General features: G+C 45.2%; 2 protein-coding genes across 2 annotated transcripts; one reads left to right on the top strand and one right to left on the bottom strand.

Moving 5' to 3' along the window:
* The first annotated feature begins 5571 nt into the window (after positions 1-5571).
* Positions 5572-16302, top strand: LOC109877377 (zinc finger protein 316-like). The gene is made up of 4 exons (XM_031814777.1): positions 5572-6433; positions 13502-13638; positions 13818-13911; positions 14114-16302. Exons 1-4 carry the CDS (start codon positions 6151-6153, stop codon positions 15289-15291), a joined length of 1692 nt encoding a protein of 563 aa, XP_031670637.1. The 5' UTR covers positions 5572-6150; the 3' UTR covers positions 15292-16302.
* On the bottom strand, positions 16043-25363 carry LOC109877376 (zinc finger protein 250). Its single transcript, XM_031814776.1, has 4 exons — positions 24861-25363; positions 19882-20024; positions 19416-19527; positions 16043-19235 (listed from the first exon to the last, which is right to left on the bottom strand). Exon 4 carries the CDS (start codon positions 18354-18356, stop codon positions 16644-16646), a length of 1713 nt encoding a protein of 570 aa, XP_031670636.1. The 5' UTR covers positions 18357-19235; positions 19416-19527; positions 19882-20024; positions 24861-25363; the 3' UTR covers positions 16043-16643.
* Positions 25364-26305: the final 942 nt, after the last annotated feature.

The following is a 26305-nucleotide window of genomic DNA, read 5'->3' as shown; positions in this document are numbered from 1 at the left end:
ATGATGGAGACGATGATGAGGAGGAGACCATCTCTCTGGATTCCAGAAGGCATGAGGTATCATGTTAAGACTGTGAAAGTACTATTTACTCTACAATGGTGAGGAGTCCTCATCAAAATCAAAAAATCTAATTTCTTTTACAGGACCCAGATGCTATACAGTGGGAAAACCAGCCTGGCAACATAGTGCGTATTAATAAAAGGACACCACATCCTGCCAAATTCCAGCTGCGCTAATTGTATTGTGTTCACAGAGCTCACAAGCTATCAGAAAGTTGTATGGCAACCACCTCCGGCGCCAAATAGAACTGGCAGACATAGACATTCAGTACAAGAAGAAAAAGATGGAAAATCTTGCACTGGAGTTCGAAATAAAAAAGAGGACAATTAGGAAACTGGACCTTGAAATAAAAAAACTTGAGAGGGAGGTGAGATATGCCTTCAATGTACACTGTATGCTAACTGTAACACAAATGTATTAATCATTATTTTTCTTTCCTCCCCCAGCTCCAAGAAGATGACACAGCTCAAAATAAAAATTAGGTATATTCTCGTAAAGTCAAGTGAGCCATGACATATGAGCTCTTACGGTGGCATCTTTCTAAGGTTTTTTTTATTTTCCCAGCAATCAGTACAACCAAGTCATCGTTATAAGGCATCGCCCTCTTTTGCCCACCCCCCCAGCACCAGGTGTGGCCACTAGCCTATATGAAGGCCCAAAATTGTGTGTTCCTTTCTGCTCTGACAATGGCATGCCCATTTGTGCGAGATGTGGTGGATGAAGAAGCACTTGTGCTGAGGAGAGCCTTCAGGCGAGAAAGGGTCTTCAGGGACCGGTTGGACCCACTGGCCTTCCCTGATGACCATCTATATGAAAGATATAGGTTTTCTGCAGATGGCATCAGGTATCTATGCAGACTACTGGGTCCCAGGATTAAGCACCGCACTGCACGGAGCCATGCACTGAGTGTGGAGCAAATGGTTTGTGTGGCCTTGCGCTTTTTTGCTAGTGGAGCCTTCCTGTACTCAGTGGGGGATGCAGAACAGCTGAACAAGGCCACAATTTGCCGCACAATAAGGAGTGTGTGTCTGGCTATCAAAGCATTAGCAGATGTCTTCATCTCCTTCCCTGGCCACAGAAGACTCTGTGACATCAAAGAGGAGTTCTATAGGATTGCAGGTAAGAGGATCTACAAATTACAGGACAACTGTTAACACATAGTAGGATACTCATTACTTTGTGTGACAGGTTTCCCCAATGTCATTGGTGCAGTGGACTGCACACACATAAGGATAAAAGCCCCCTCAGGTGCCCATGAGGCCGATTTTGTGAATAGGAAATCCTTTCACAGCATTAATGTTCAGGTGAACATAACTTTTTGATATTGATGAACACTCTGCATTGCCAGTGATGTGCATTGATTTGTGTAATATTCCTCATCTTATGATTTCAGATGGTCTGCAATGCTGACTGTGTGATCAGCAATGTTGTGGCAAAATGGCCTGGCTCAGTCCATGACTCCAGAATCTTTCGGGCCTCTGAAATCTATCAGTGCCTCTGAAATCTATCAGTGCCTATCACAAGGTAAGCCACACAACCCCTATTTATAACCATCATGGCTGTGTCAAGAATATCACTGTGTTTATGAGGTAGTAATGATGAGATTTTGTGTTGACAGGTGAATTCTCTGGTGTGTTGCTGGGAGACAGGGGGTATGGCTGCCAGCCTTTTCTCCTGACACCTTTCACAGACCCCCAGGAAGCACAGCAGGCCTACAACCATGCCCATGCCAGGACCAGGGCCAGAGTTGAAATGACCTTTGGCCTCCTGAAGGCACGCTTTCACTGCCTTCACAAATTAAGGGTCAGCCCTGTTAGGGCATGTGATATTACTGTGGCTTGTGCTGTCCTCCACAATGTGGCCTGCCTGAGGAAGGAGAGGGCCCCCAGAGTGCCACCAGCCATGGACTGGGACAATCCGGCAATCTTCCCTGATGACGACAGTGGTCGGCTGCTGAGGGACCAATATGTGTTGAATTATTTTAGTTAGTATGTGAGCTTTCAATTTTGGTTAAATATGTCCTGCGGTGGCAGAGGAATTTGGTTTTTTTTGGGTTCGTTTTTGACGAATTTGGCCTCTTATGATGTTTGTGCGGTATACTGTGTGTAATACAAGGCTGCAGGGAGGCTACTGCATCCATTCATTTGTCTGTTCAGTTGATGTGTATGGATTTGTCCTGCATTTATTTTAGTGTGCAGACATGCAGGGTGTGTTATATACAGACCTTTGAATGTGTATGTATCATTTTGTATAATATGCTTGGATTCTGTGCTTTCCATCTTGTAGAGTCACTGTGACTTCAGTTTCGAAAGGAGCTGATGGTTTACCTGCTTTGTTTTGTCCTTATTCAATAAAGGAACATAATGTTACACATTGTGTTTTTATATTCATATGGAATGTGTATTTGTTTATATGACAGAGTACTAGGGCCACACTGAAGAAAAAGGATAAAGTCATAAATTTATGAGGCTGGTTCTTTCTGCAGAAAAGCTACATATTGTTTTTACAGTTTTGATACTTATGACAATGTGATACTTAATATTCTGGCACATCAGCATGTCTTTGTTTATGAAACCATACTGAAGTACAATTTCACGAAATGCCCCACATCTGTCATTTTAACAACTGTCCTCCTTTAAAACAACTGGTTACAATATTATGACTTGTGTTTTTTTCCCCTCTGTGGCCCTAATATTCTATCATTTTATATATAGCCTTATAGTCTATGGGAAACTGTAAATTATCTAATGATAGCAACATCATCTAAAAATCATTTTTTATCCAAAATCATTGAAATTAATGATCACAAACGTTTAAATAATAACAGTGGGTCTAGTTATATGTGATAACAATGTATAGTGAGCAGTGAAATAACTATTGGTTTCCATTTGTGGTGACTGCTGACTGACATTAGGGATGAGATTAAATAGATCCTGGAATTTAGCCTGGTCTGGAGCAGGCTAGCTCCACAGAATAAATCTCCATGGTAATTTATACCATAACATATCCTCCTGCCCCCTATCCATCTTTAGTGCAACCGGATTACGGATCAATTGAGCCAGGATCACCAAGATATCCTGGCTTAATCCCTTATCCTAGTTTTGTGCAACAGGCCCCAGGCCTCTAATTTTCATCAAAACAGTGGACTGTGATAGGAAAGAGGCCTACAAATCCCTCTTAGCACACAGCAAACAATGCTACCTCTCTTCCACAATGGGCTTGCAGTCAATTCAAGATGGCACCTGTGGGGTGGACACGCCTCCCCACCACACCCATATCTGCAACCTTAAAGGCCAACTGCATAATAGGCAATTATATTCCCAACACAGTACGTTAACATGGACAAGACTAAGTACATACAGCAACACATTATTTAGATTTATTTTAGGGGCAATGTTTCATTTCACTTTCACATGATGCTTTCTTGGTAAAGCATGTTATAAGCTAGCTTGCTTAACATTGACAATATGGTCAAACTACCTACAGTACACTGAACAAAAAATATGAATGCAACATGTACAGTGTTGGTCTCGTGTTTCATGAGCTGAAATAAAAGATCCCAGAAATGTTCCATTAGCACAAAAAGCTTACTTTAACATTTGTTTACATCCTTGTTAGTGAGCGCTTCTCCTTTTGCCAAGATAATCCATCCACCTGACAGGTGTGGCATATGAAGAATCTGATTCAACAGCATGATCATTATGCAGGTGTACCATGTGCTGGGGACAATAAAAGGCCACTCTAAAATGTGCTGTTTTGTCTCACATCGCCACAGATGTTTCAAGTTTTGATGGAGCGTGCAATTGGCATGCTGACTGCAGGAATGTCCACCAGAGCTGTTGCCTGAGAATTGAATGTTCATTCTTCTACCATAAGCAACATCTAACATTGTTTCAGAGAATTTAGCTGTATATCTAACCGACCTCACAACCGAAGACCATGTGTATGGCGTTGTGTGGGCTAGCAGTTTGCTGATGTCAACGTTGTGAACAGAGTGCCCAATAGAGGCGGTGGGGTTATTGTTTGGGGAGGCATAAGCTATGGACAACGAACACGATTATTGCATTTTATCGATGGCAATTTCAATGCAAAAAAATACCTTGACGAGATCCTGAGGCCCATTGTGAGGCACCTTTTTTTAAAGGTAAATGACCAACAGATGCATAGCTGTATTCCAAATCATAGATTAAGGCCAAATCAATGTATTTCAATTGACTGATTTCCTCATATGAAATGTAACTCTGCAACATATTTGAAATTGTTGCATGTTGCGTTTATATTTTTGTTCAGTATACATTATCCAAATTGATACATTTTGTAGATGTCAAACATTTGTTTGTTCTCATCTTTTGGTTGAAAAGATGAAGGGTCAGTGGTGAAACGTGCAACTGGAGTAACAGCACCCCCCCCCCCCCCCTCTTAATTATGACTTAGAGGGTCATTCAAGTGAAACTTCCCAGTCTTTCAAGTAAGTAGCTTAAACCTGCAGAACATAAAAACCATGACGTGAGACATAAAGTCAGTACACATACATTTAAACTTGATTTCAGGCATCTAACTTACCTAATGAATAACAAATGACAAGTAACCAGAATTTCTGTTGTTTTTTAAAACAATTAATCAACTGCTAATTCAAAATCAACTTTTTATTTTCTACACTTTTACTACATCTTTCTGTCATGGCATGATTCTTCCAAACAACAAAAGCGACTGTAAATGTTAATCAGCAAAGGCTTTGATAAGTGTAATCAATCAATACATAAAAACATAAAAGTACAAGTCCTTCCCAATCCCTGTGAGACTAAATCAAATCAAATCAAATGTATTTATATAGCCCTTCGTACATCAGCTGATATCTCAAAGTGCTGTACAGAAACCCAGCCTAAAACCCCAAACAGCAAGCAATGCACATTATTGGGATCCCTGTTTAATTTAACACTGCTGGGTTTTGAATTCACAGCTAAGAGAGAGGGAGCACTATAGTGGGCACTAATATTTGATATGTTAACACACAGTATATTATATACACATCACATGAGACTAAGCAGTTAGCCTATTAAAATGTTTATCTGACTCCATAAAGATAATGAATATGTACACAAGACTATGGTTGAGTTACAGTAATAGACAATGAAGAAAGGACTGAGAATGGAATTATAAATATACGTGTATTTAATTCATGGATTCAGCTTAAAGCTTACATTTTTAAAGTCAATTCTGACATTTAAAAAAAAAACGGTTATTTTGAAAGCAGGGTTTGCTGCACACTGCAGTTATACTGCACTGTGACTGCAATCTTTTTTCGTAAGGGCACTGCTGCAACATGACCATAAACGTTGCATCTGAAACAGCGCAGTGGATTCTGCACAAAATGTCTAACAGGATAACTGATATAACCTAACAGTTATGTCACCAATTGGAGAGAAACCTAGTTTTGGACACCCTATTCCTAGTCCACTCCACTTTGGACCAGGGCCCGCATAGGGCTGAGTGGAGGGCGGGATAAATCGCTTCGGTGTTGATTTCCTGTAAATCATTTACACAATAAATAGCCTACAACGGCACTGATCAGTATTCGAATCGTATAATAATAGCCGAATTAAATTTCGAATCTTATTTACAGTAAACGTACAGATGTTTTGTTCAAAGAAAGGTCGTATTTTCTCTCATCGTTCCAATGTAGATTGTCCTACTACTCGATCCGTAGGTTTGTTTCCGGAAATGCTATTGTTTTTGTGTATGCTTTTTGCGTTGGCTCTAACTAGCTAACAAGCTAACTGCCATCTCTCATTATCTCTGTTATTTATATTTATTACAATAGCCTCATATACATTAACTGCTGCATCTTATCTCTCGAAATGATAAAAACATGTATTACTAGGACAGTCACTGAGTCAGACAACAACTTCCAATAGTAGCTAGATTTGCTAGCCTGTTAACACAGACGGAAGGGTTAGTTTCCAGTATATTTGCTGCAAACGTTAGCTTCCTATCATTTTTTTTGACTCGATCGCAGGACTGATTCGCCTGTACAAAAGTAACTAAACGTTACGAATTCGTAACTATCTAGTTACACATAGACAGTTTGCTATGATGTCCGAAGCCAAAATAACCTTCCAGTCTCAGCTCTCCGGAGTCATGGAGACGGTATTCAAGGCTGCTATGTACGAGATCACAAGGCTGGTGGACGATAGCTTCATGAAGGAAGTGTCCCAGAGCCGGGAGCAGGTCGAGTCGCTGAAGAAGCGGCTGCAGTGGTCGGAGAACAGACGCAGGGATAGGGACAGAGAGGGAAGCCGTATCGGGAAGTGTGCGGACTGTGGAAGAGCTAACAACGAAGCCAAGGAGAGAAGCTCTGGAGCCTCACAGACAGGTATAGAGAGAGACATCTAAAGACAGTCTCTCTCTCTCTATCTATATATATACTGCTCAAAAAAATAAAGGGAACACTTAAACAACACAATGTCAATCACACTTATGTGAAATCAAACTCTCCACTTAGGAAGCAACACTGATTGACAATAAATTTCACATGCTGTTGTGCAAATGGAATAGAAAACAGGTGGAAATTATAGGCATTTAGCAAGACACCCCCAATAAAGGAGTGGTTCTGCAGGTGGGGACCACAGACCACTTCTCAGTTCCTATGCTTCCTGGCTGATGTTTTGGTCACTTTTGAATGCTGGCGGTGCTTTCACTCTAGTGGTAGCATGAGACGGAGTCTACAACCCACACAAGTGGCTCAGGTAGTGCAGCTCATCCAGGATGGCACATCATGCGAGCATGGAGGCGCTACCAGGAGACGGGCCAGTACATCAGGAGACGTGGAGGAGGCCGTAGGAGGGCAACAACCCAGCAGCAGGACCGCTACCTCTGCCTTTGTGCAAGGAGGAGCAGGAGGAGCCCTGCAAAATGACCTCCAGCAGGCCACAAATGTGCATGTGTCTGCTCAAACGGTCAGAAATAGACTCCATGAGGGTGGTATGAGGGCCCGACGTCCACAGGTGGGGGTTGTGCTTACAGCCCAACACCGTGCAGGACGTTTGGCATTTGCCAGAGAACACCAAGATTGGCAAATTCGCCACTGGCGCCCTGTGCTCTTCACAGATGAAAGCAGGTTCACACTGAGCAGGTGACAGACGTGACAGTCTGGAGACGCCGTGGAGAATGTTCTGCTGCCTGCAACATCCTCCAGCATGACCCGTTTGGCGGTGAGTCAGTCATGGTATGGGGTGGCATTTCTTTGGGGGGGGCCGCACAGCCCTCCATGTGCTCGCCAGAGGTAGCCTGACTGCCATTAGGTACCGAGATGAGATCCTCAGACCCCTTGTGAGACCATATGCTGGTGTGGTTGGCCCTGGGTTCCTCCTAATGCAAGACAATGCTAGACCTCATGTGGCTGGAGTGTGTCAGCAGTTCCTGCAAGAGCAAGGCATTGATGCTATGGACTGGCCCGCCCGTTCCCCAGACCTGAATCCAATTGAGCACATCATGTCTCGCTCCATCCACCAATGCCACGTTGCACCACAGACTATCCAGGAGTTGGCGGATGCTTTAGTCCAGGTCTGGGAGGAGATCCGTCAGGAGAACATCCGCCACCTCATCAGGAGCATGCCCAGGCGTTGTAGGGAGGTCATACAGGCACATGGAGGCCACACACACTACTGAGCCTCATTTGGACTTGTTTTAAGGACATTACATCAAAGTTGGATCAGCCTGTAGTGTGGTTTTCCACTTTAATTTTGAGTGTGGCTCTAAATCCAGACCTCCATGGGTTGATAAATTTGATTTCTATTGATAATTTTTGTGTGATTTTGTTGTCAGCACATTTAACTATGTAAAGAAAAAAGTATTTAATAAGAATATTTCATTCATTCAGATCTAGGATGTGATATTTTAGCGTTCCCTTTATTTTTTTGAGCAGTGTATATATATTTATATATATATAATATAAATATATAATATCAAGGTTTTTTGTTATTTTTACTATTGTCTATAACACATATGGAATCATGTAGTAAGCAAAAAAGTGTTAAATAAATCTAAATATTTTAGATTTTAGATTCTTCAAAGTAGCCAGCCTTTGCCTTGATGGCAGCTTTGCACACTTTTGGCATTATCTCAACCAGCTTCACCTGGAATGCTTTTCCAACAGTCTTGAAGGAGTTCCCACATGCTGAGCACTTGTTGGCTGCTTTTCCTTCACTCTGTGGTCCAACTCATCCAAAACCATTTCAATTGGGTTGAGGTCGGGTGATCAGCCTGACTAACCGGTGTCTGTATGTAGCCTCGCTACTGTATATAGCCTCGCTACTGTATATAGCCTGTCTTTTTACTGTTGTTTTATTTCTTTACTTACCTATTGTTCACCTAACACCTTTTTTGCACTATTGGTTAGAGCCTGTAAGTAAGCATTTCACTGTAAGATCTACTACACCTGTTGTATTCGGCGCACGTGACAAATCAACATTGATTTGATTGTGGAGGCCAGGTCATCTGATGCAGCACTCAATCACTCTCATTCTAGGTCAAATAGCCCTTTTGTAACCGGTGTGAAATGGCTAGCTAGTTAGCGGGGTGTGCGTTAATAGCGTTTCAATCAGTGACATCACTCGCTTCGGAGACCTTGAAGTAGTAGTTCCCCTTGCTCTGCAAGGGCCCCAGCTTTTGTGGAGCGATGGGTAACTGTGCTTTGTGGGTGACTTATTGATGTGTGCAGCGGGTGTTTGGTTCGAGCCCAGGTAGGGGTGAGGAGAGGGACGGAAGCAAAATTGTTACACTTACACAGCCTGGAGGTGTGTTGGGTGTTTGTCCTGTTGAAAAACAAATGAGTCCCACTAAGCACAAACCAGATGGGATGGCGTATCGCTGCAGAATACTGTGGTAGCCATGCTGGTTAAGTGTGCCTTGAATTCTAAATAAATCACAAACAGTGCACCAGCAAAGCACCATCACACCACCACCTCCATGCTTTACGTGGGCACCACTCATGCGGAGATCATCCGTTCACCTACTCTGCGTCTCACGAAGACGGACAGATTTACACCGTTCTAATGTCCATTTTTTTTGTGTTTCTTGGCCCAAAAGTCTTCTTATTGGTGTCCTTTAGTAGTGGTTTCTTTGCAGCAATTCGACCATGAAGGCCTGATTCACACAGTCTCCTCTGTTGATGTTGAGATGAGTCTGTTACTTGAACTCTGTGAAGTATTTATTTGAGCAGCAATTTCTGAGGCTGGTAACACTAATGATCTCATCCTCTGCAGAAGAGGCATCTCTGGGTCTTCCTTTCCTGTGGCGGTCCTCATGAGAGCCAGTTTCATCATAGCACTTAATGATTTTTGCAACTGCACTTGAAGAAACTTTCAAAGTTCTTGAAATTCTCCGGATTGACTGATCTTCATGTCTTAAAGTAAATAGGGCTATCTTCTGTATACCCCCCTACCTTGTCACAACGCAACTGATTGCCTCAAACGCATTAAGAAGGAAAGAAATTCCACAAATTAATTTTTAACAAGGCACACATGTTAATTTAAATGCACTCCAGTTGACTACCTCAGAAGCTGAGAGAATGCTAAGAGTGTGCAAATCTGTCAAAGGGTGGCCACTTTTTGGGTTACTACATGATTCCATATGTGTTATTTCATAGTTTTGATGTCTTCACTATTATTCTACAATGTAGAAAATAGTACAAATAAAGAAAAACTCTTGAATGAGTATGTGTCCAAACTTTTGACTGGTACTCTTACCTTATCTATCTATACATATATACATACATACATACATACATACAGTCGTGGCCAAAAGTTTTGAGAATGACACAAATATACATTTTCACAAAGTCTGCTGCCTCAGTTTGTATGATGGCAATTTGCATATACTCCAGAATGTTATGAAGAGTGATCAGATGAATTGCAAAGTCCCTATTTGCCATGAAAATGAACTGAATCCCCCAAAACATTTCCACTGCATTCCAGCCCTGCCACAAAAGGACCAGCTGACATCATGTCAGTGATTCTCTCGTTAACACAGGTGTGAGTGTTGACGAGGACAAGGCTGGAGATCACTCAGTCATGTTGATTGAGTTCGAATAACAGACTGGAAGCTTCAAAGGGAGGGTGGTGCTTGGAATCATTGTTCATCCTCTGTCAACCATGGTTACCTGCAAGGAAACACGTGCCATCATCATTGCTTTGCACAAAAGGGCTTCACAGGCAAGGATATTGCTGCCAGTAAGATTGCACCTGAATCAACCATTTGTCGGATCATCAAGAACTTCAAGTAGAGCGGTTCAATTGTTGTGAAGAAGGCTTCAGGGCTCCCAAGAAAGTCCAGCAAGCACCAGGACCGTCTCCTAAAGTTGATTCAGCTGCAGGATCGGAGCACCACCAGTACAGAGCTTGCAGCAGGCAGGTGTAAGTGCATCGGCACAGTGAGGCGAGGACTTTTGGAGGATGGCCTGGTGTCAAGAAGGGCAGCAAAGAAGCCACTTCTCTCCAGGAAAAACATCAGGGACAGACTGATATTCTGCAAAAGGTACAGGGATTGGACTGCTGAGGACTGGGGTAAAGTCATTTTCTCTGATGAATCCCCTTTCCGATTGTTTGGGGATTCCGGAATAAAGCTTGTCCGGAGAAGACAAGGTGAGCGCTACCATCAGTCCTGTGTCATGCCAACAGTAAAGCATCCTGAGACCATTCATGTGTGGGTTGCTTCTCAGCCAAGGGAGTGGGCTCACTCACAATTTTGTCTAAGAACACAGCCATGAATAAAGAATGGTACCAACACGTCCTCCGAGAGCAACTTCTCCCAACCATCCAGGAACAGTTTGGTGACGAACAATGCCTTTCCCAGCATGATGGAGCACCTTGCCATAAGGCCACTAAGTGGCAGTGTTTTTACAACTAATGTCGGTTTTTGCCTGAGGCTGATGCCGTGCAGGTGTTTGTACACATGCATATACACACACTCTCATTCAAATAAACACATACAAGATCACACACATTCATGTAATAGTGCCAGACATGCACACAAACATATACAGTAGTCATTGCTGTTATGATTCCTTCATGTCATTTTTGAATGTATTATTTTGTTTTATTTGTTTGCTGTTTTCTTCTGTCTTTACCTTTTTTTCTCTGTAGTTCATTCTCTTGGTTGTTGGTGTTCTGGGGGGTTCTTGGGGGTGGGGAATGGAATGAATTGTATTTTATTATTTTTTTCTTCTGGGGGGGGGGGGGGGGGGGCTTTGGAAGGAGGAAAAAAAAGAAAAAAAATGTGATAACTAAACATCAATATTTTGGGTCCATGGCCAGGAAACTCCCCAGACCTTAATCCCATTGAGAACTTGCAGTCAATCCTCAAGAGGCGGGTGGACAAACAAAATCCCACAAATTCTGACAAACGCCAAGCATTGATTATGCAAGAATGGGCTGCCATCAGTCAGGATGTGGCCCAGAAGTTAATTGACAGCATGCCAGGGCGGATTCCGGAGGTCTTGAAAAAGAAGGGTCAACACTGCAAATATTGACTCTTTGCATAAACTTAATGTAATTGTCAATAAAAGCCTTTGACACTTATGAAATGCTTGTAGTTATACTTCAGTATTCCATAGTAACATCTGACAAAAATATCTAAAGACACTGAAGCAGCAGTCTTTGTGGAAATTAATATTTGTGTCATTCTCAAAACTTTTGGCCACAACTGTACAGTGCATTGGGAAAGTATTCAGACCCCTTGACTTTTTCCACATTTTGCTATGTTACAGCCTTATTCTAAAATGGATTCAATACATTTTTTCTTCAACAATCTACACACAATATCCCATAATGACAAAAACAAGTTTCTAGAAATGTTTGCAAATTTATTAAACATAAACAGGAATACCTTATTTACATAAGTATTCTGACCTTTGCTCTGAGGTTCGAAATTGAGCTCAGGTGCATCCTGTTTCCATTGATCATCCTTGAGATGTTTCTACAACTTGATTGGAGTCCACCTGTGGTAAATTCAATTGATTGGACATGATTTGGAAAGACACACACCTGTCTATATAAGGTTTCACAGTTGACAGTGCATGTCATAGCAAAAACTAGCCCTGAGGTTGAAAGAATTGTTCATAGAGCTCCGAGACAGGATTATGTCGAGGCACAGATCTGGGGGAAGGGTACCAAAACATTTCTGCAGCATTGAAGGTCCCCAAGAACACAGTGGCCTCCATCTTAAATGGAAGAAGTTTGGAAGCACCAAGACTCTTCCTAGAGCTGGCCGCCTGGCCAAACTGAGCAATCGTGGGAGAAGGGTCTTGGTCAGGGAAGTGACCAAGAACCTGATGGTCACTCTGACAGTTCCTCTGTGGAGATGGTTGTCCTTCTGGAAGGTTCTCCCGTCTCTGCAGCACTCCACCAATCAGGCCTTTATCGTAGAGTGGCCAGACGGAAGCCACTCCTCAGTAAAAGGCACATGACAGCCCACTTGGCGTTTGCCAAAAGGCACCTAAAAAACAAGATTCTTTGGTCTGATGAAACCAAGAGTGAACTCTTTGGCCCGGATGCCAAGTGTCACGTTTGGAGGAAACTTGGCACCATCCCTACGGTGAACCATGGTAGTGGCAGGATCATGCTGTGGAGATGTTTTTCAGCAGCAGTGTCTGGGAGACTAGCCAGGTTCGAGGGGAAAGATGAATGGAGCAAAGTACAGAGAGATCCTTGATGAAAACCTGCTCCAGAGCACTCAGTACCTCAGACTGGGGGCGAAGGTTCACCTTCCAACAGGACAACAACCGTAAGCACACAGCCAAGACAATGCCGTTCCTTCGGGACAAGTCTCTGAGTGGCCCAGCCAGAGCTCGGACTTGAACCCGATCGAACATCTCTGGAGAGACCTGAAAATAGCTGTGCTGCGACTCTCCCCTTCACATCTGACAGAGCTTGAGAGGATCTGCAGAGAAGAATGGGGGAAACTCCCCAAATCCAGGTGTACCAAGCTTGTAGCATTATACCCAAGAAGACTGGAGGCTGTATTCGCTGCTTCAACAAAGTACAGAGTAAAGGGTCTGAATACTTATGTAAATGTGATATCAGTTTATTTTTAATACATTTGCAAACTTTTCTGAAAACCTTGTTTTGCTTTGTCATTGTGAGGTATTGTGTGTAGATTGATGAGGGGTAAAAAACAATTCAATCCATTTTGAAATAAGGCTGTAGTATAACAAATTGTGTGAAAAGTCAAGGGGTCTGAATACTTTCCTGTATATATGGAGGAATCACTCTAAAGTGGGGCTGCTGTAATGTGTACCTTCCATACTTTGGTGATCACTGACCAGACCGTTGGTGGTAAGATGCTTTATTTCCCCCTCTGCACTGATGCGAGGAGACTCCATTATTCACAATTCAGCTTTCCTTTTAGTTGAGATAAATGTTACTCTTTGTTTACCTGTGGCCAGGTGTGGAGAGGGGGCGTGGCCTGAAGCAGGAGAAGGTACTAGGGGAGGAGTGGAGCAGCTGTGGGGGCGTGGCCGAGGAAACAGCCTCGCATGACCTGGAGGAGGCCGATGCCATCAGCCCTAGGAGAACCTCTGAGGTAAGTAGGGGACTGACGAAACACCAGTGTTATAGAACCTTCAGATAAAAATGTACTGTGCAGAACAGATTAGAACTTGTCTTTCAGGGGGAATAGTGGACCATCATGCCAGGTTGATTCATTCACTGCCAGTTTATCCATCGTTTAGTTAGAATCAACTTCTTAATTTCCTTTTGCAGCCCGCAGACGGAGGTCAAAAGCTGGACAGCCTGCTGAAAGAGGAAGCTCTCCACAACACTGAACTACAGGAGAGATGGGGCGTCTGCCTGGACGGTGAGTTGTTTACAAACACAACAGGCCATCTTTATGATGAGAATGAAAAGGAGTAGCTTCTAATATGTTGTCATTGGTATTATAATAAATCAACTTGAAACTAAGTTCAAATTTAGCATTAGTTATTCTACCACCGTTTCTACTATTGCCAATGCCTCTAATGCTAATGCTTCTAATGCCTCATGTCTCCTGTGTTCTTCAGGGGCCGACGGTTCAGACGTCTCGGGGCCCAGTAAGAGTTTCAGTGAGCAGGAGCTGCAGCAGTGCCAGGATGACTGGGGGTCTGGTCTAGACCAGGATCCTGAACCATCGGGTCCCGAGGGAGACTCAGTGGACCCCACCGACCCTCTCTACCGCCCCCGCTACAGCATGGAGGAACTGGGGGTCAGCTTTGAGAAGTCTGGTTACGGCAGTAGTGGTAGTGGCGACCATCTTCTAGACATGGAAGGGCTGGATAGGCTTCCTGGTTCTCCGTCTCGTCTGGGAGCGCTGAGCTACGGAGCTACAGGTCACTACCAGGTGAACCTCGGGGGATCTGAGGGGGGAGACCATCACCATCGCTCCCACACGCCTGGCCCCCATCGGAGCCAGAGGGAGCAGGTGGGGTCGCCAATGCCATCCCCCCACCCAGAGGTGGGAGACCTGAACTGCCTGTTGATCAACGAGGAGGGGTACCCTGAACACGGTGTTCCGGACTTGGGTAGTAGAGCTGGCCACAGGGGGCTAACCTCCATCCACTCTGGAAGCTCAGCCACAGAGAGCCTGTATGGTGCTGCTGACGACTTTGGACACTCTTTAAACCTCAGAAATCGTTCACAAGAGCAGGTAACAGGAGGAGGGGGGAGGCATCATGCCTGCAATCAATGTTCAATGACCTTCCCAGATTCTGGTTCCCTCAAGGCCCACAAGCAGAAACACAAAACTGGGAGATGGTCGAATTCAGGGCCAGGGACTCCATACTCCCGCACTCAGTGCGGTAAGACCTTCACCCAGGCCTGCAACATCAAGGTTCAAGCCGAGGGACGCCACCTCTGCAGCCAGTGTGGCAAGGGCTTCACCTCCTTCTCTGACTTGAAGAGGCACACATGCAGCCAGACTGCAGACAAGCCCTACTGCTGCTCTCTCTGCGGGAACAAGTTCAGTCGGCTCTGGAACCTCAAACTGCACCGACGCATTCACACACAGGAGAAACCCCACCGCTGCACCATGTGTGACAAGAGCTTCACACGGGCAGACATTTTGAAAGTCCACAAGCGCACCCACACCGGGGAGAGACCGTACTGCTGCGCTGTATGTGGACACCGCTTCAAACAACTTAACCATCTGAAGTCACACCAGCACAAACACAGGCCGGATCTCCTGAGCAGAGTGGTGGTCTAGAAAACTGTTTAATTTGACATTGAGAACAATTTTTGGGGTGATCAATTGCTTTTTAATAAGGACATTGAAAATATTAACTGTTGGAAATCCATGTTAAATAAGAATGTATGCCTTAAATTATAGACTATGAATTGTCTGTCATAATGACCATGTCAACCTAACAAATATTTGAATATAGGGCATTCATGTGCTTATGGGATGGTGTAAGTCTGCCATGATTGTGTTCAAGTGCTTTTGATGTCAGACCAATAAAAAGCTTGCTTACCATTGACAATATGGTCAAACTTATCGTAATTTTGATGTTTTGGGTGAAAGGTCAGTAGTAAAAAGTCAAACTGACAATATTTTGTCAGTTTCCCACTTGCAATTACGACCTGGAGGGTTAAGTCCAGCCCAGATGTTTTATATAAAAACACTAAAGTAATAGTTTTATTGAATTGAATTCATTGGGCCCAAATCTATGGATTTCACGACCGGGAAGACATATGCATGGGACTCAGGATCTCGTCATGGTCTTTCTGTGCATTGAAATAGCCATTGATAGAATGCAATTAGCCTATGCCTGCCCATAACATAACCCCACCATGGGATACTGTTTGACAAAACTGCACATTTTAAGTGGACATTATCCCCAGCACAAGGTGCATTTGTGTAATAATTATGCCACACCTGTCAGGTGGATGGATTATCTTGGCAAAGGAGAAATGCTCACTAACATGGATGGAAACAAATGTGTTTAATTTGAGAGAAATACGCTTTTTGTGGGTTCTTTTATTTCAGCTCATGAAACATGGGACCAACATTTTACATGTTGCGTTTATTTTTGTTCATTGTAGTTCAAAACCGCAGAACATAAACACCATGATGTGAACACAGTACACCTACATTTAAACTTGTTAAGGCTTCAAACTTTTCTTATGAATAACGAATTATAGCAAATAACCAGAATTCATGTTTTAAATACAAATAACCAACTCAGTCTCAACTAAAATAAAACAATTTGTAAAAACATTTTTTACACTTACCTACGTCATTCTCTTGTAGCATGATTCTTCTAAACAAAAGCGGCACCAAATGTTTATAAAACAAAAGCTTGGATACTTTTAATTAATCAATACATAAAATAACAAGTCCTTCCCAATCACTGTCAGAATAGATTGGGATCCCTGCCTCATTAGCACTAACACGGCTGGGTTTTGAATTCACAGCAAATGGAGATAACTATTCCCCCTCAATAGCTCCTATGACATCCTATCTAGTGCACTACTTTACAAGGGCCTGACACTGTTTCTGGTCCAAAGAGGTGCACTATATAGGGAATAGGGTGTCATTGAATATTTTTCCCCCGCCGTCTATCGGTCTTTGTGTACAGTCTTCAGGTGTTTCTTCAGATGGCCAGTCTGTTTGAAGCGCTTGCCACACTCGGAGCAGGTATAGGGTTTCTCTCCGGTGTGGACCAGTTTGTGGTTCTTCAGATTATTGTAATCCAGAAATCCCTTCCCACAGTATGAGCACCAGTGTCTCTTCTCCCCGTTATGCCACATCAGGTGAACATTCAGCTCCACACGCCTCTTGAACCGCTTCACACAGAGGGAGCAGGCAAATGGTTTCTCTCCAGTGTGAACGCGGATATGAGCCTCCAGGTCACGCTGTGTAATTAAGCGTTTGTCACAGATTGGGCAGATGAACGGACGCACGCCACTGTGGACCACCTGCTCATGCTTAGTCAGGCCGAAGCGGTAGACAAAGGTCTTGTCGCACTTCGGACACTGGTGGCCCCGCTGATCACCATGGACGCGGGCGTGGCGGTTGAGGCCCTTGAGGTCGGGGAAGTCCTTGCCGCAGGCAGAGCAGGCGAACGGGCGCTTCCCTGAGTGGAGGGAGGCGTGACTCTCTAAAGCAGCGGCGCTGCTCAGGACACGACCGCAGTCTGCACACTGGTTCTTGGCGAGACGTTTCCGTGGAGCCTGGGGAGACTGTTGGAGCTGTAACGGTCCCGGTGGTGACCACATCGGTTGTGATTGGCGGCATCGGCGCGCCTGCTGGAAAGTCCGTGGGCACTGGGGGGACTTTTTGAAGTTAGAGCGAGGGCTGACGGTGACAATGAAGGGGATAGGTTGAGGGGTGGAGGGAGACCGTTTCAAATTTAAAGTCGCCACAGCCGCAGAACGAGGTCTTCCGCGACGAGGGGTGGTGGAAGTGACCTTGAAGGAGTGAGGCTGTGGGTTAGGCGGGGTTGCAGGAGGAGGGTTTGTGTTGTCCCCTGTAACCTGGCGAGGGCTGGTGCGGCGTGGGCTGGAGGCAGCTTGTGGACTGGGTCTGTATGACCGGCGACGCTGTGGGTTGGAAGGCAGAAACTGTGTCTGTGTGACCAAGCCTCTTAGCTCTGACCTCAGACCTCTCTGTGAGGCCTTGGTGACCTTTGACCTACTCCTCTTAGCCTGGGCTAGCGCCAATAGTCTCTGAGCCTGCACCCAGGTCATGCTTCTCTTCTTGGATTTGGACACACCTCCAACAATAGGTGACTGTCTGGTCGGAGAGGTCACATCAGTGTTAGCTCCTCCCTCTTCCTCACTGATGATGTGGTTACTACTTCCTTGTCCACTAGACTTGTCGTCAGCCGTCTCACCGATAGCTGTGTCCTCTACTACATCCTGGTCAACGTGTGATTCCCTGGACTTTTCTTCTCCGTCCTCCATCACCTTTGAGTAGTCATGGTCTAGAGGGGCGGTTCTCTCTCCTCTGGGTTTCTTAGCAACCACTGGAGAAGGCATGCTGTCCTGGGGGCGGGGCCTTAAGCGGAGGCGGAGACCGGAGAGGAGCGCTTCACGTTGACTTGACTTTCGCTCGCCGCCTACCTGGACAACAATCTCCTCCTTATTCTCGCTGGCAGGGGTCGTCTCCGTAGCGACAGACCTTGTCAACACAGCTTCCGTAGATGTGGCAGGGAGGGGGGAAAGCCTCTCCCCCTCATCTTCCTCCTCATCCTTGTCTTTCTCCAGCCTCGGTGGAGCACATACTCGGGGTACTACTGACAACTGAGCTAAAAACTGTGTCTTAGACATCTGACAGCAGCCAGAGGGTGTGGTTCCAGCAGGGGCTGACAGCTGTAGAGGGGTTTCATAAGATGTCTCTGGGACAGAAGGTGACTTTGGTCCGGGCACGGTGGAGGAGTGTTGCACATGCTCAGTGACCAACAACACCTGCTTCTCAGGAGGGCCGGCAGGTTCTGTCAACTCAGTAGGAGATGGAGCAGACTGGACAGGCGTTGGCGGAGTTGCCGTGGCAATACCCGACTTCTCCAAAACTGTAGGCGGTTGTGTCTGTGTTGGTGGTGTGGCCGTTGGTCCATCAGGTACAGCTGTAGGCCTAGCTGGTTGTGTTGAGGGCACTGCTATTGGACGAGCTACAGGTAGAACGTTTGTGTGGGACTGTGCTGGTGATGGTCGAGGAGATGGGACGAGGGGGTACGGGGCTGGGCTGTGTATTCTGAAGAGGGGTTCTGGGTAACCCGGAGATGACAGGTGGCGGTCGCTCTGACGATGCTGCTGTCGACTTTACCGCTACAGTCGACTGGACCGCTGTGGTCGTTTGGACAGTTTCTTTTGACAGAGTAGTTACCGTGGACTGGGCCATTACAGTAGACAGGACAGTTGTTGTAGACTGGATAGTGGCTGCTGATTGAGAAGATGCTGTCTGGTGTAATGTTGGAGACTCTGCTGCTGGTATTACCAGTGACTGCTGTTCTGCTCCAGGGGCCTGGCCTGCACTGGCACTGGTAAACTCTCTGGTCCTGGGCTGGGATGGGCTGAGAGTCTGGGGGGTCTCCTGGGTGTCTGGTTCTCCCTGGAGGGGGGCCTCTGCTGAGGTAGGCTGGGTGGTAGGAGGCCTTTCCTGGGTGTAACGGTTGACCAGGGCCCTGACGGCTCCAGGTGGGACCAGGGCTACAGAGGGAGGGAGATTGACAGGATGGAGAAAGGTAGAAGGGAAAGTTGAAAGGGAGAAACAGAAAGAAAAAGAGAGAACAACAGTGGAGAGATTATTATAGATATTAGTAGAGCCTGGTTCTCAACCCAATACTGTTTAATACATTGTAATAAGATGCATGTCTCCCTAGTTCCTACCTCTGCCTGGTAACTCTCTGAGAGGTTGTCTGCGGACCAGAGTCGGGAGATCTCCCCCCTCCTTCTTCAGCAGTATGTACCCGGGGGAGTAGTCATCAGAATAGTCTGCCTCCTGGGGGGGACAATGCCAACAACAACAGCTAAATTAGTGTCAACATAAACTCTGACAAAGACTGTCAGCAGTACGTAAGTTTAAATAAAAAGAAGAAGATTCCAGCAAGTGCAGTGTACAGGTGTTTCCTTTTCTCTGGGGTCAACAACAATAGGTTGAGCAGAGAGGTGGATGAATTGGGAAGACAGAAAACAGATTGGTCCGTGCTATCCGGGATCTTTAGGACTTCCCTACCCCATTGAAGTTGAAATGTAAAACGGTTAGGTAGGGGTTTAGGACAGGGACGTCCCAACGATCCTTGATAGCACTGACCCAAACAGATCGGGGACTCAGGCTAGGTGGGGACTGTCTTACCCAGTCCACCTCCTGTTTGATCAGCACTAAGGCAGTCTGTGGGTTGCCCTCCTCGTCGTAGGCCCCCCGGTGCAGCTCCGTCCCCTGGTTCTCCTCCCGCCGGTGCTGCTCCCCAGCCCGAGGCAAAGCATGCGCTGTCAGGACTGGAAATACCAGATCAGGGGAGAGAAAGTGGTTAGGACATACCATCATGTGTTGCAACACACCGTACCTATAGACCACACCTCTCAAACCCTAATTTTCTTCTGTGATATATTGTAGTCTGTAGACCTTTGAAAAAAAATCCTACAACTGTTAGCTAAAGATCTAAGCCCATGATCATAAGCCTAATGTGTCTACTGCTACTACAATCAATACTACCGCTACTATGGCTGCCACTGCTACGTGAAAGTGGCATGCACACCTGTCCAGTAGTTTATAAATATATATTGATGAGAATGAGAAACTTAAAGGATGCTTTGACTTGAGACAAATTCATAGGTGGGTGTTCAAGGAGCCATTGAAACTAGAAGTCCAAAAAAAGTGACAACGAAATAAAGATAAAATATATATATTATATTCTACCCTCTGAACAATCCAAAGTTGGTTTGAGGTGACTAGGTCACATGGTCAAGGACTCATTTAATTTAAAGTGATTTGTATATGAATATCTTTACACACACTGAACAAAAATATAAAACGCAACAATTTCAACGATTTAGGTGAGTTACAGTTTATAAGGAAATCAGTCAGTTGAAATAAATTCATTAGGCCCTTATCTATGGATTTCACATGACTTGACAGGGTTGCAGCCATGGTGGGCCTGGTAGGGTGGTGGGCCTAGTAGGGTGTAGGCCCACCCACTTGGGAGCCAGGCCCAGCAAATCAGAATTAGTAGTCCCCCCCCCCCCACAAAGGGCTTTATTACAGACAGAAATACTCCTCAAGTTTCATCAGCTATCCGGGTAGCTGGTCTCAGACAATCCCACAGGTGAAGAAGCAGGATGTGGAGGTCCTGGGCTGGCAAATTTTCTAAAACAATGTTGGAGGCGACTTATGGTAGAGAAATTAACATTCAATTCTCTGGCAACAGCTCTGGTGGACATTGCTGCAGTCAGCATGCCAATTGCACACGCCCTCAAACCTGAGATATCTGTGGCATTGTGACAAAACTGCACATTTTACCACCAGCAAAACCCCACCAGCAATACACCACCACCAAAACCCCACCACCAATACACCACCATCAATACACCACCACCAAAACCCCACCAGCAATACACCACCAGCAATATACCACCACCACCACCAAAACCCCACCAGCAATATACCACCACCACCAAAACCCCACCAGCAATATACCACCACCACCAAAACCCCACCAGCAATACACCACCACCACCAAAACCCCACCAGCAATACACCACCACCAAAACCCCACCAGCAATACACCACCACCAGCAATACACCACCACCAGCAATACACCACCACCAGCAATACACCACCACCAGCAATACACCACCACCACCAAAACCCCACCAGCAATACACCACCACCAAAACAAAACTTTATGTAAACAAGATTACTGAACAATATTTATAACAATAACTTTAGTAAAATAGATGTCAAAATAGAACAAGGGGAACGTGTTGCTCTTATGAGGAGGCTGGCTGGAAGGAGCAGCAAGGTGGCGAGAATCTCTGGAACCATCTGACCATTAAAATAAATAATACAGGATGAAGTGTGTTGGTGAAAATACTGGTGAGTAGGCAAGTCACAAAACCAAACATATTTCCTACCTCCTTAAATTAGCTAATTCTGCAGCAGCTCACTTCTCTCAGCAATGCCATCAATAACCAGGTCACTGTCCAGGGCCATTAAAACATCTCACTCAGTAGCCATGAGCATAAAAGCCTCCAGGTGCTGTTGAGATGGAGTGCTCCTGAGCCTACTCTTGATGAGTTTCAGAGTAGAGAAGCTCCACTCGCAGGCTACCTGGGTTACTGACAGGGTAAGTAGGAACTCGTAAGCAAGGCCCAGGATGTGATGCGTCGGTCAATAGGTTGTACCGACTAAGAACACGGTAGCAACACACTGGACAGTCCTTGCAAGATGAACAGCTCTTGTTCACCATCTCCACCTCGTCTTCATTTCCTTCAGGTCCATGATCCTCCATAGTCCTGGTTGTGTATTCTTCAAATCCCCATTGTTTTAACCTAGTCCACTGTTCTGCCAGACTCATGAGCTCACTCTGTAAATTGGCCACCGTTGCTCTGCTGTCAAATTTGATCAAACATTTGCTTAGTTCTTGAAGTACTGTCTGTGGAAGGCCACTGGCACTGGATGTTAGCTGACTAAAGTTTAGGGTCCAGAAGAGCCATGTCAGGATACAAAGTGCCATTACTCAGAAATAGCTGATGGATGCCATCTATAACTGTATCCAGTTTTGATTATGTACACCAATCCTGTATGCGCTCTTTGCCCCAGTAAATGTCTCATTGTGCCATCTTTCCGAGCCTGGTTTTCTTCTTTTCGAGCCCTTTTCATTGGCAGAGTGGTCTCTAACTCCAGCACTATTTTCCCAACCCATTCCTGCAACTTCCTGTTGGCCCACTGAACAACTGTGTCTGCAGCTGCCTTGACTTTTTCAAAATGCCTTGCCATTCCATTCAGCTGCTCCTCTGTAGACACAACCATACGACGTGCAGACAGAATGTCCATTCCACTAGTTTGAAGATATTTTGAGACTGGTGAGGTGACCTGAAATATTCTGAGGAATATTTGAGCTGTAAGTATTGTTTCATACTTCAGCAACCCCTCAAAGTATCCCCGTGCAGGAGTGTTGATGTTTTTCTGATCTTGCATGGTGAGAAGGACATCAACATACCGACCCTCATCTGGATTTCCAAAAGCTCCAGAGACCTTCTTTAAGGCACTGTATTTAGCCCATCCACATGTCTCTCCAATTGGAGCAAGACGTCTGTCTTGGGTCCTTGCTCTGCTTCTCCCAAATGTTCATCCTCTGGTAGGACTCACGGAAGAACACAGCTATGTTGTTAATGAGAGAAACCTGACCCACTTGCCAAGACACTTTCTGTTGTGTCTGTCAAAACAAGGTTCAAAATGTGTGCACAGCACCACACATGCACTTGATTGTTGGACTTTGCAGAGAGCCGGGCAGAGAAGCCTTTATACTGACCTTACTGGAGGCTCCATCAGTGGATTTGCCAAGGCACTTGCTGATGTCAAGCTTCTTGTTTTCAATGGGCTGCTCTCTCTCTCCTCTGTGCTGCCAGTGCCTTCAGGCTAACTAGGCTGAGATGATTGACTGGTAACGGCGCCAAATGAATAATTTGTTATTTTTAATATTTGGCTTCATCAACCTAAAGGGACTTCAACCACTTCTCTCTCCGCTTTTCAGCACCTGTACGTTTTTTCTGTGTTTGTCCATCTTGCTCCACTGCACTATGTATTCAAAGGTCACCACTTAACAGAGATGGGAAAGGGGCGGGGCCCAGGTAACTTTAGAATGGACTGGACCAAAAGTAATTGGCTGGGAGAGAGAAGCTGACAGATGTAATACCCAACCGCAGTGCCAGTGGGCCAATCAGACACACAGCACTTTGTTACTTTTATTTAAGTAGGGGCTGGGGTTATTTATATTCTACGTTGCATCGGCCCCAACTGCCAAGCGGACCCACTGGGAAAACTCCTGGTGCTCCAGATGGCCAGTCCATCATTGACACCTCCACTGTGGGACTCTATAGGATCTCACTAGCTGGTGCAAGGCTCTGCAGTCCTCCTTGCTTGTTCTGCCCACTCTGATTCATTTGCTCCCATTTGGAAATGACAGGCTCTGGTCTATTTTTTATTATAATGTTACAGAGACCAACAAGACCAAAACGGACTATACAGCTGCAAGCAGTGAGTGGAGTTCCAAACCGACAAGTTAAACGTCTGACCTGTGATTCAATGTTTTCCACACACACAGCTATGTGTAGCCTACTTGGACACCGCGTACCCCCACAACGACCAGCCTGAAGCCACAGGGCTTTCTCGCAAACTCCATGTCCCTATGTGAGAGCATTGGGAAAATGAGAGGGAAGCAAAAGGGAGTCTGTTGCGCAACTGAAATGTGTCTTTCGCATTTAACCCAACCCCTATGAATCAGCGCTGCAGGCTTAAATCGACATCAACCGCGCCTTGGTCAAGCGCAGAAGAAAATAAAAACCGTAGATGTGACAGGGTCGGGGATTTGAATCAGCGACATTTCGGTTCCTGGTCCAACGCTCTTAGTCGCCCCGTGTGAACTGTACAGCGACATTTCTGTTCCTGGCCCAGCTCTCTTAACCGCTAGGTTACCTGCCGTCCCTTGTGAACTGTAGGTCGGGATTTTTGACCTGGCTACATGTACATCGAACAACACAGCAGTGATCAGTAGGGACGAATGTCGGGTTCCACCCATTTGTTGTCGAGGGGAATTCCTTATTATTACGTGATTATCGACTTGGAGTCGCCTCCCCCCTGTACCGCCCGTTGCTTCTCGCCACTATCCAGGCCAAGCAGCCCACATCATCTGAAGTGTCTGGCTAGTTTCGCCTCCAACTTCTCCATACACTGACTTGGCTTCATTTCCGCTTGTAACATACACCTGACATGTTGAGTTCTCCAGGGAAGCTATCAGCCTGATGTAGAGTTTACTGGTTACGTTCCAAAAAAAGGTGTATACAAATTAAACGTATACATTAAGCAGTTTGAGGAAATATTCTCAGCGTTGAGCCTTCATGCGCAGCTAAATATCTAGGCTATTAGGATGTTTGTTAATTTGAAGTTAGCTTTGCTAACTAGTCCAGGAGCTACTCGTTCCGCCGATTCTGTTGCAAAATGTTTCGGAAACAAACGGGGCGGGAACTACCTGAATTTGTCAAATAGAAACTCGTTTGTTGTAAAACCATGATAAAATTGTGTGGCGGAATGAATACACCCGTTTTCTACTCACCGCATTGGACACCAATGTCACGTTTGCCGATACGTGATGTTCTTTGACTCGGTCCAAGCTCTGCGGTTTGGCGTTCACTTTCACCCGTCGATTTCTTCACATTTTCGAGGGATCGAAGCCTCGTTTTGAGGTCCTCGTTCTCTTCTTTTATTCTAGATATTTCGGCTCGCAGTTCCTCAATAGTTTTTTCGAAAAGTTTCGTTGTCTCGGTGACTGCAGTATTCAATACACTCTCCATAACAAAGGCGAACTGGGTTTGAAAACATTCTTTCGACATGTTGGCGGCAACCAGCTTCACCCCACACTTTCGATTATTATTTCCAATGTAATGTACAGGATTGATCAGAATTGGCGGCCTATGTCCGTGACATCATGGTTTCTCTTTCCACTGTGGACCACTGAGGTATGATATTAAATGGAGACTGAGTGCAAGATGGCCGACCGCTGTTTTAGGTAATCTACCCACGTTCGCATTCGCCGACTCATGGACGGTCCATATCCGGGTTGTCCGTTTGCATCCGGTTTATACAGACCAACATCACATGCGCACTAGCACTAAGTGGGAGCAGCTCGGATAGCCGTGTTCGAGAGCCACAAAGTAACTGCAAGCTGACTGATCCACAAATCACCTTACATCATAAATAACAACTAATTATGATTTGTAGATTAGTCAGAAAATGTATCCATGATACTCGCAGTTTTGATCATCTCGAACACAGCCAATATGTTCGTCTGTGAATGATGGGGAACAAATCTGCCTCACCGACAAACATTTTAATAATTCAATGGATGTTATGTACAAGAAGGCAATGGAACTCTGCGCACAATGCATAGTGTGACGTTCTGAGGGGTGGGCGGGATCAACCGCTTCAGTGTAGATTTTTCTGTCAATTTACTGAAGGATCGATCAAGCTTTTCATTGGTGATCATGTAGAAATTAATGGCGTCGATATATTAGATAAGAAATGTAACAACAATTTAGTCAGAGAAATTATAAACAGGATGTTTACCCCTGCAACAATTTCTCAAAGTCATCTTCATTTGGCAGCGTGCGTGGACTATTGTCTCGTTAAAATACAACTGGGGACTTCAGTGCTTTCAAAATAACAGGGAATTTGGGGGGGGGGAAAACTGGTGGGGGTAGAGAGACTAGAGTAGTGGGGGCGTTTTTTTGGGGAGCGCGGTTGTTTGAAATTGAAAAGTGTCGCGGTAGCTTTTGATAAAGAATAACGTCATGACGAAGCAGCTGCATTTTCAGTGGGATGTACTGTTGAGCGCTACATCCCGAGGGGTTTGTGCTGATTGTACGGATATTGTGACAGCCGGTTAAATGGCGTCCCTTGAGAAATCAAGAACAATATGTATGTATACATGTATATGTGTCAGGAGAAGTGCAGTATTGTCATAAGGAGTCTTATACTTGGAATACGTGGGAGGGGAAAAAT

This window comes from Oncorhynchus kisutch, unplaced genomic scaffold, assembly GCF_002021735.2.
Source record: "Oncorhynchus kisutch isolate 150728-3 unplaced genomic scaffold, Okis_V2 Okis07a-Okis12b_hom, whole genome shotgun sequence".
Taxonomy (NCBI): domain Eukaryota; kingdom Metazoa; phylum Chordata; class Actinopteri; order Salmoniformes; family Salmonidae; genus Oncorhynchus; species Oncorhynchus kisutch.
This window is presented reverse-complemented; position numbering and strand designations above follow the sequence as displayed.

Excerpts from the sequence above, each read along its gene's own strand:
- LOC109877377 (XM_031814777.1), top strand. The coding sequence starts at position 6,151 with ATGATGTCCGAAGCCAAAATAACCTTCCAGTCTCAGCTCTCCGGAGTC. Across the intron at positions 6,434-13,501 it reads CTCTGGAGCCTCACAGACAG|GTGTGGAGAGGGGGCGTGGC; the intron begins GTATAGAGAGAG and ends ACCTGTGGCCAG. Across the intron at positions 13,639-13,817 it reads GCCCTAGGAGAACCTCTGAG|CCCGCAGACGGAGGTCAAAA; the intron begins GTAAGTAGGGGA and ends TTCCTTTTGCAG.
- LOC109877376 (XM_031814776.1), bottom strand. The coding sequence starts at position 18,356 with ATGTCTAAGACACAGTTTTTAGCTCAGTTGTCAGTAGTACCCCGAGTA.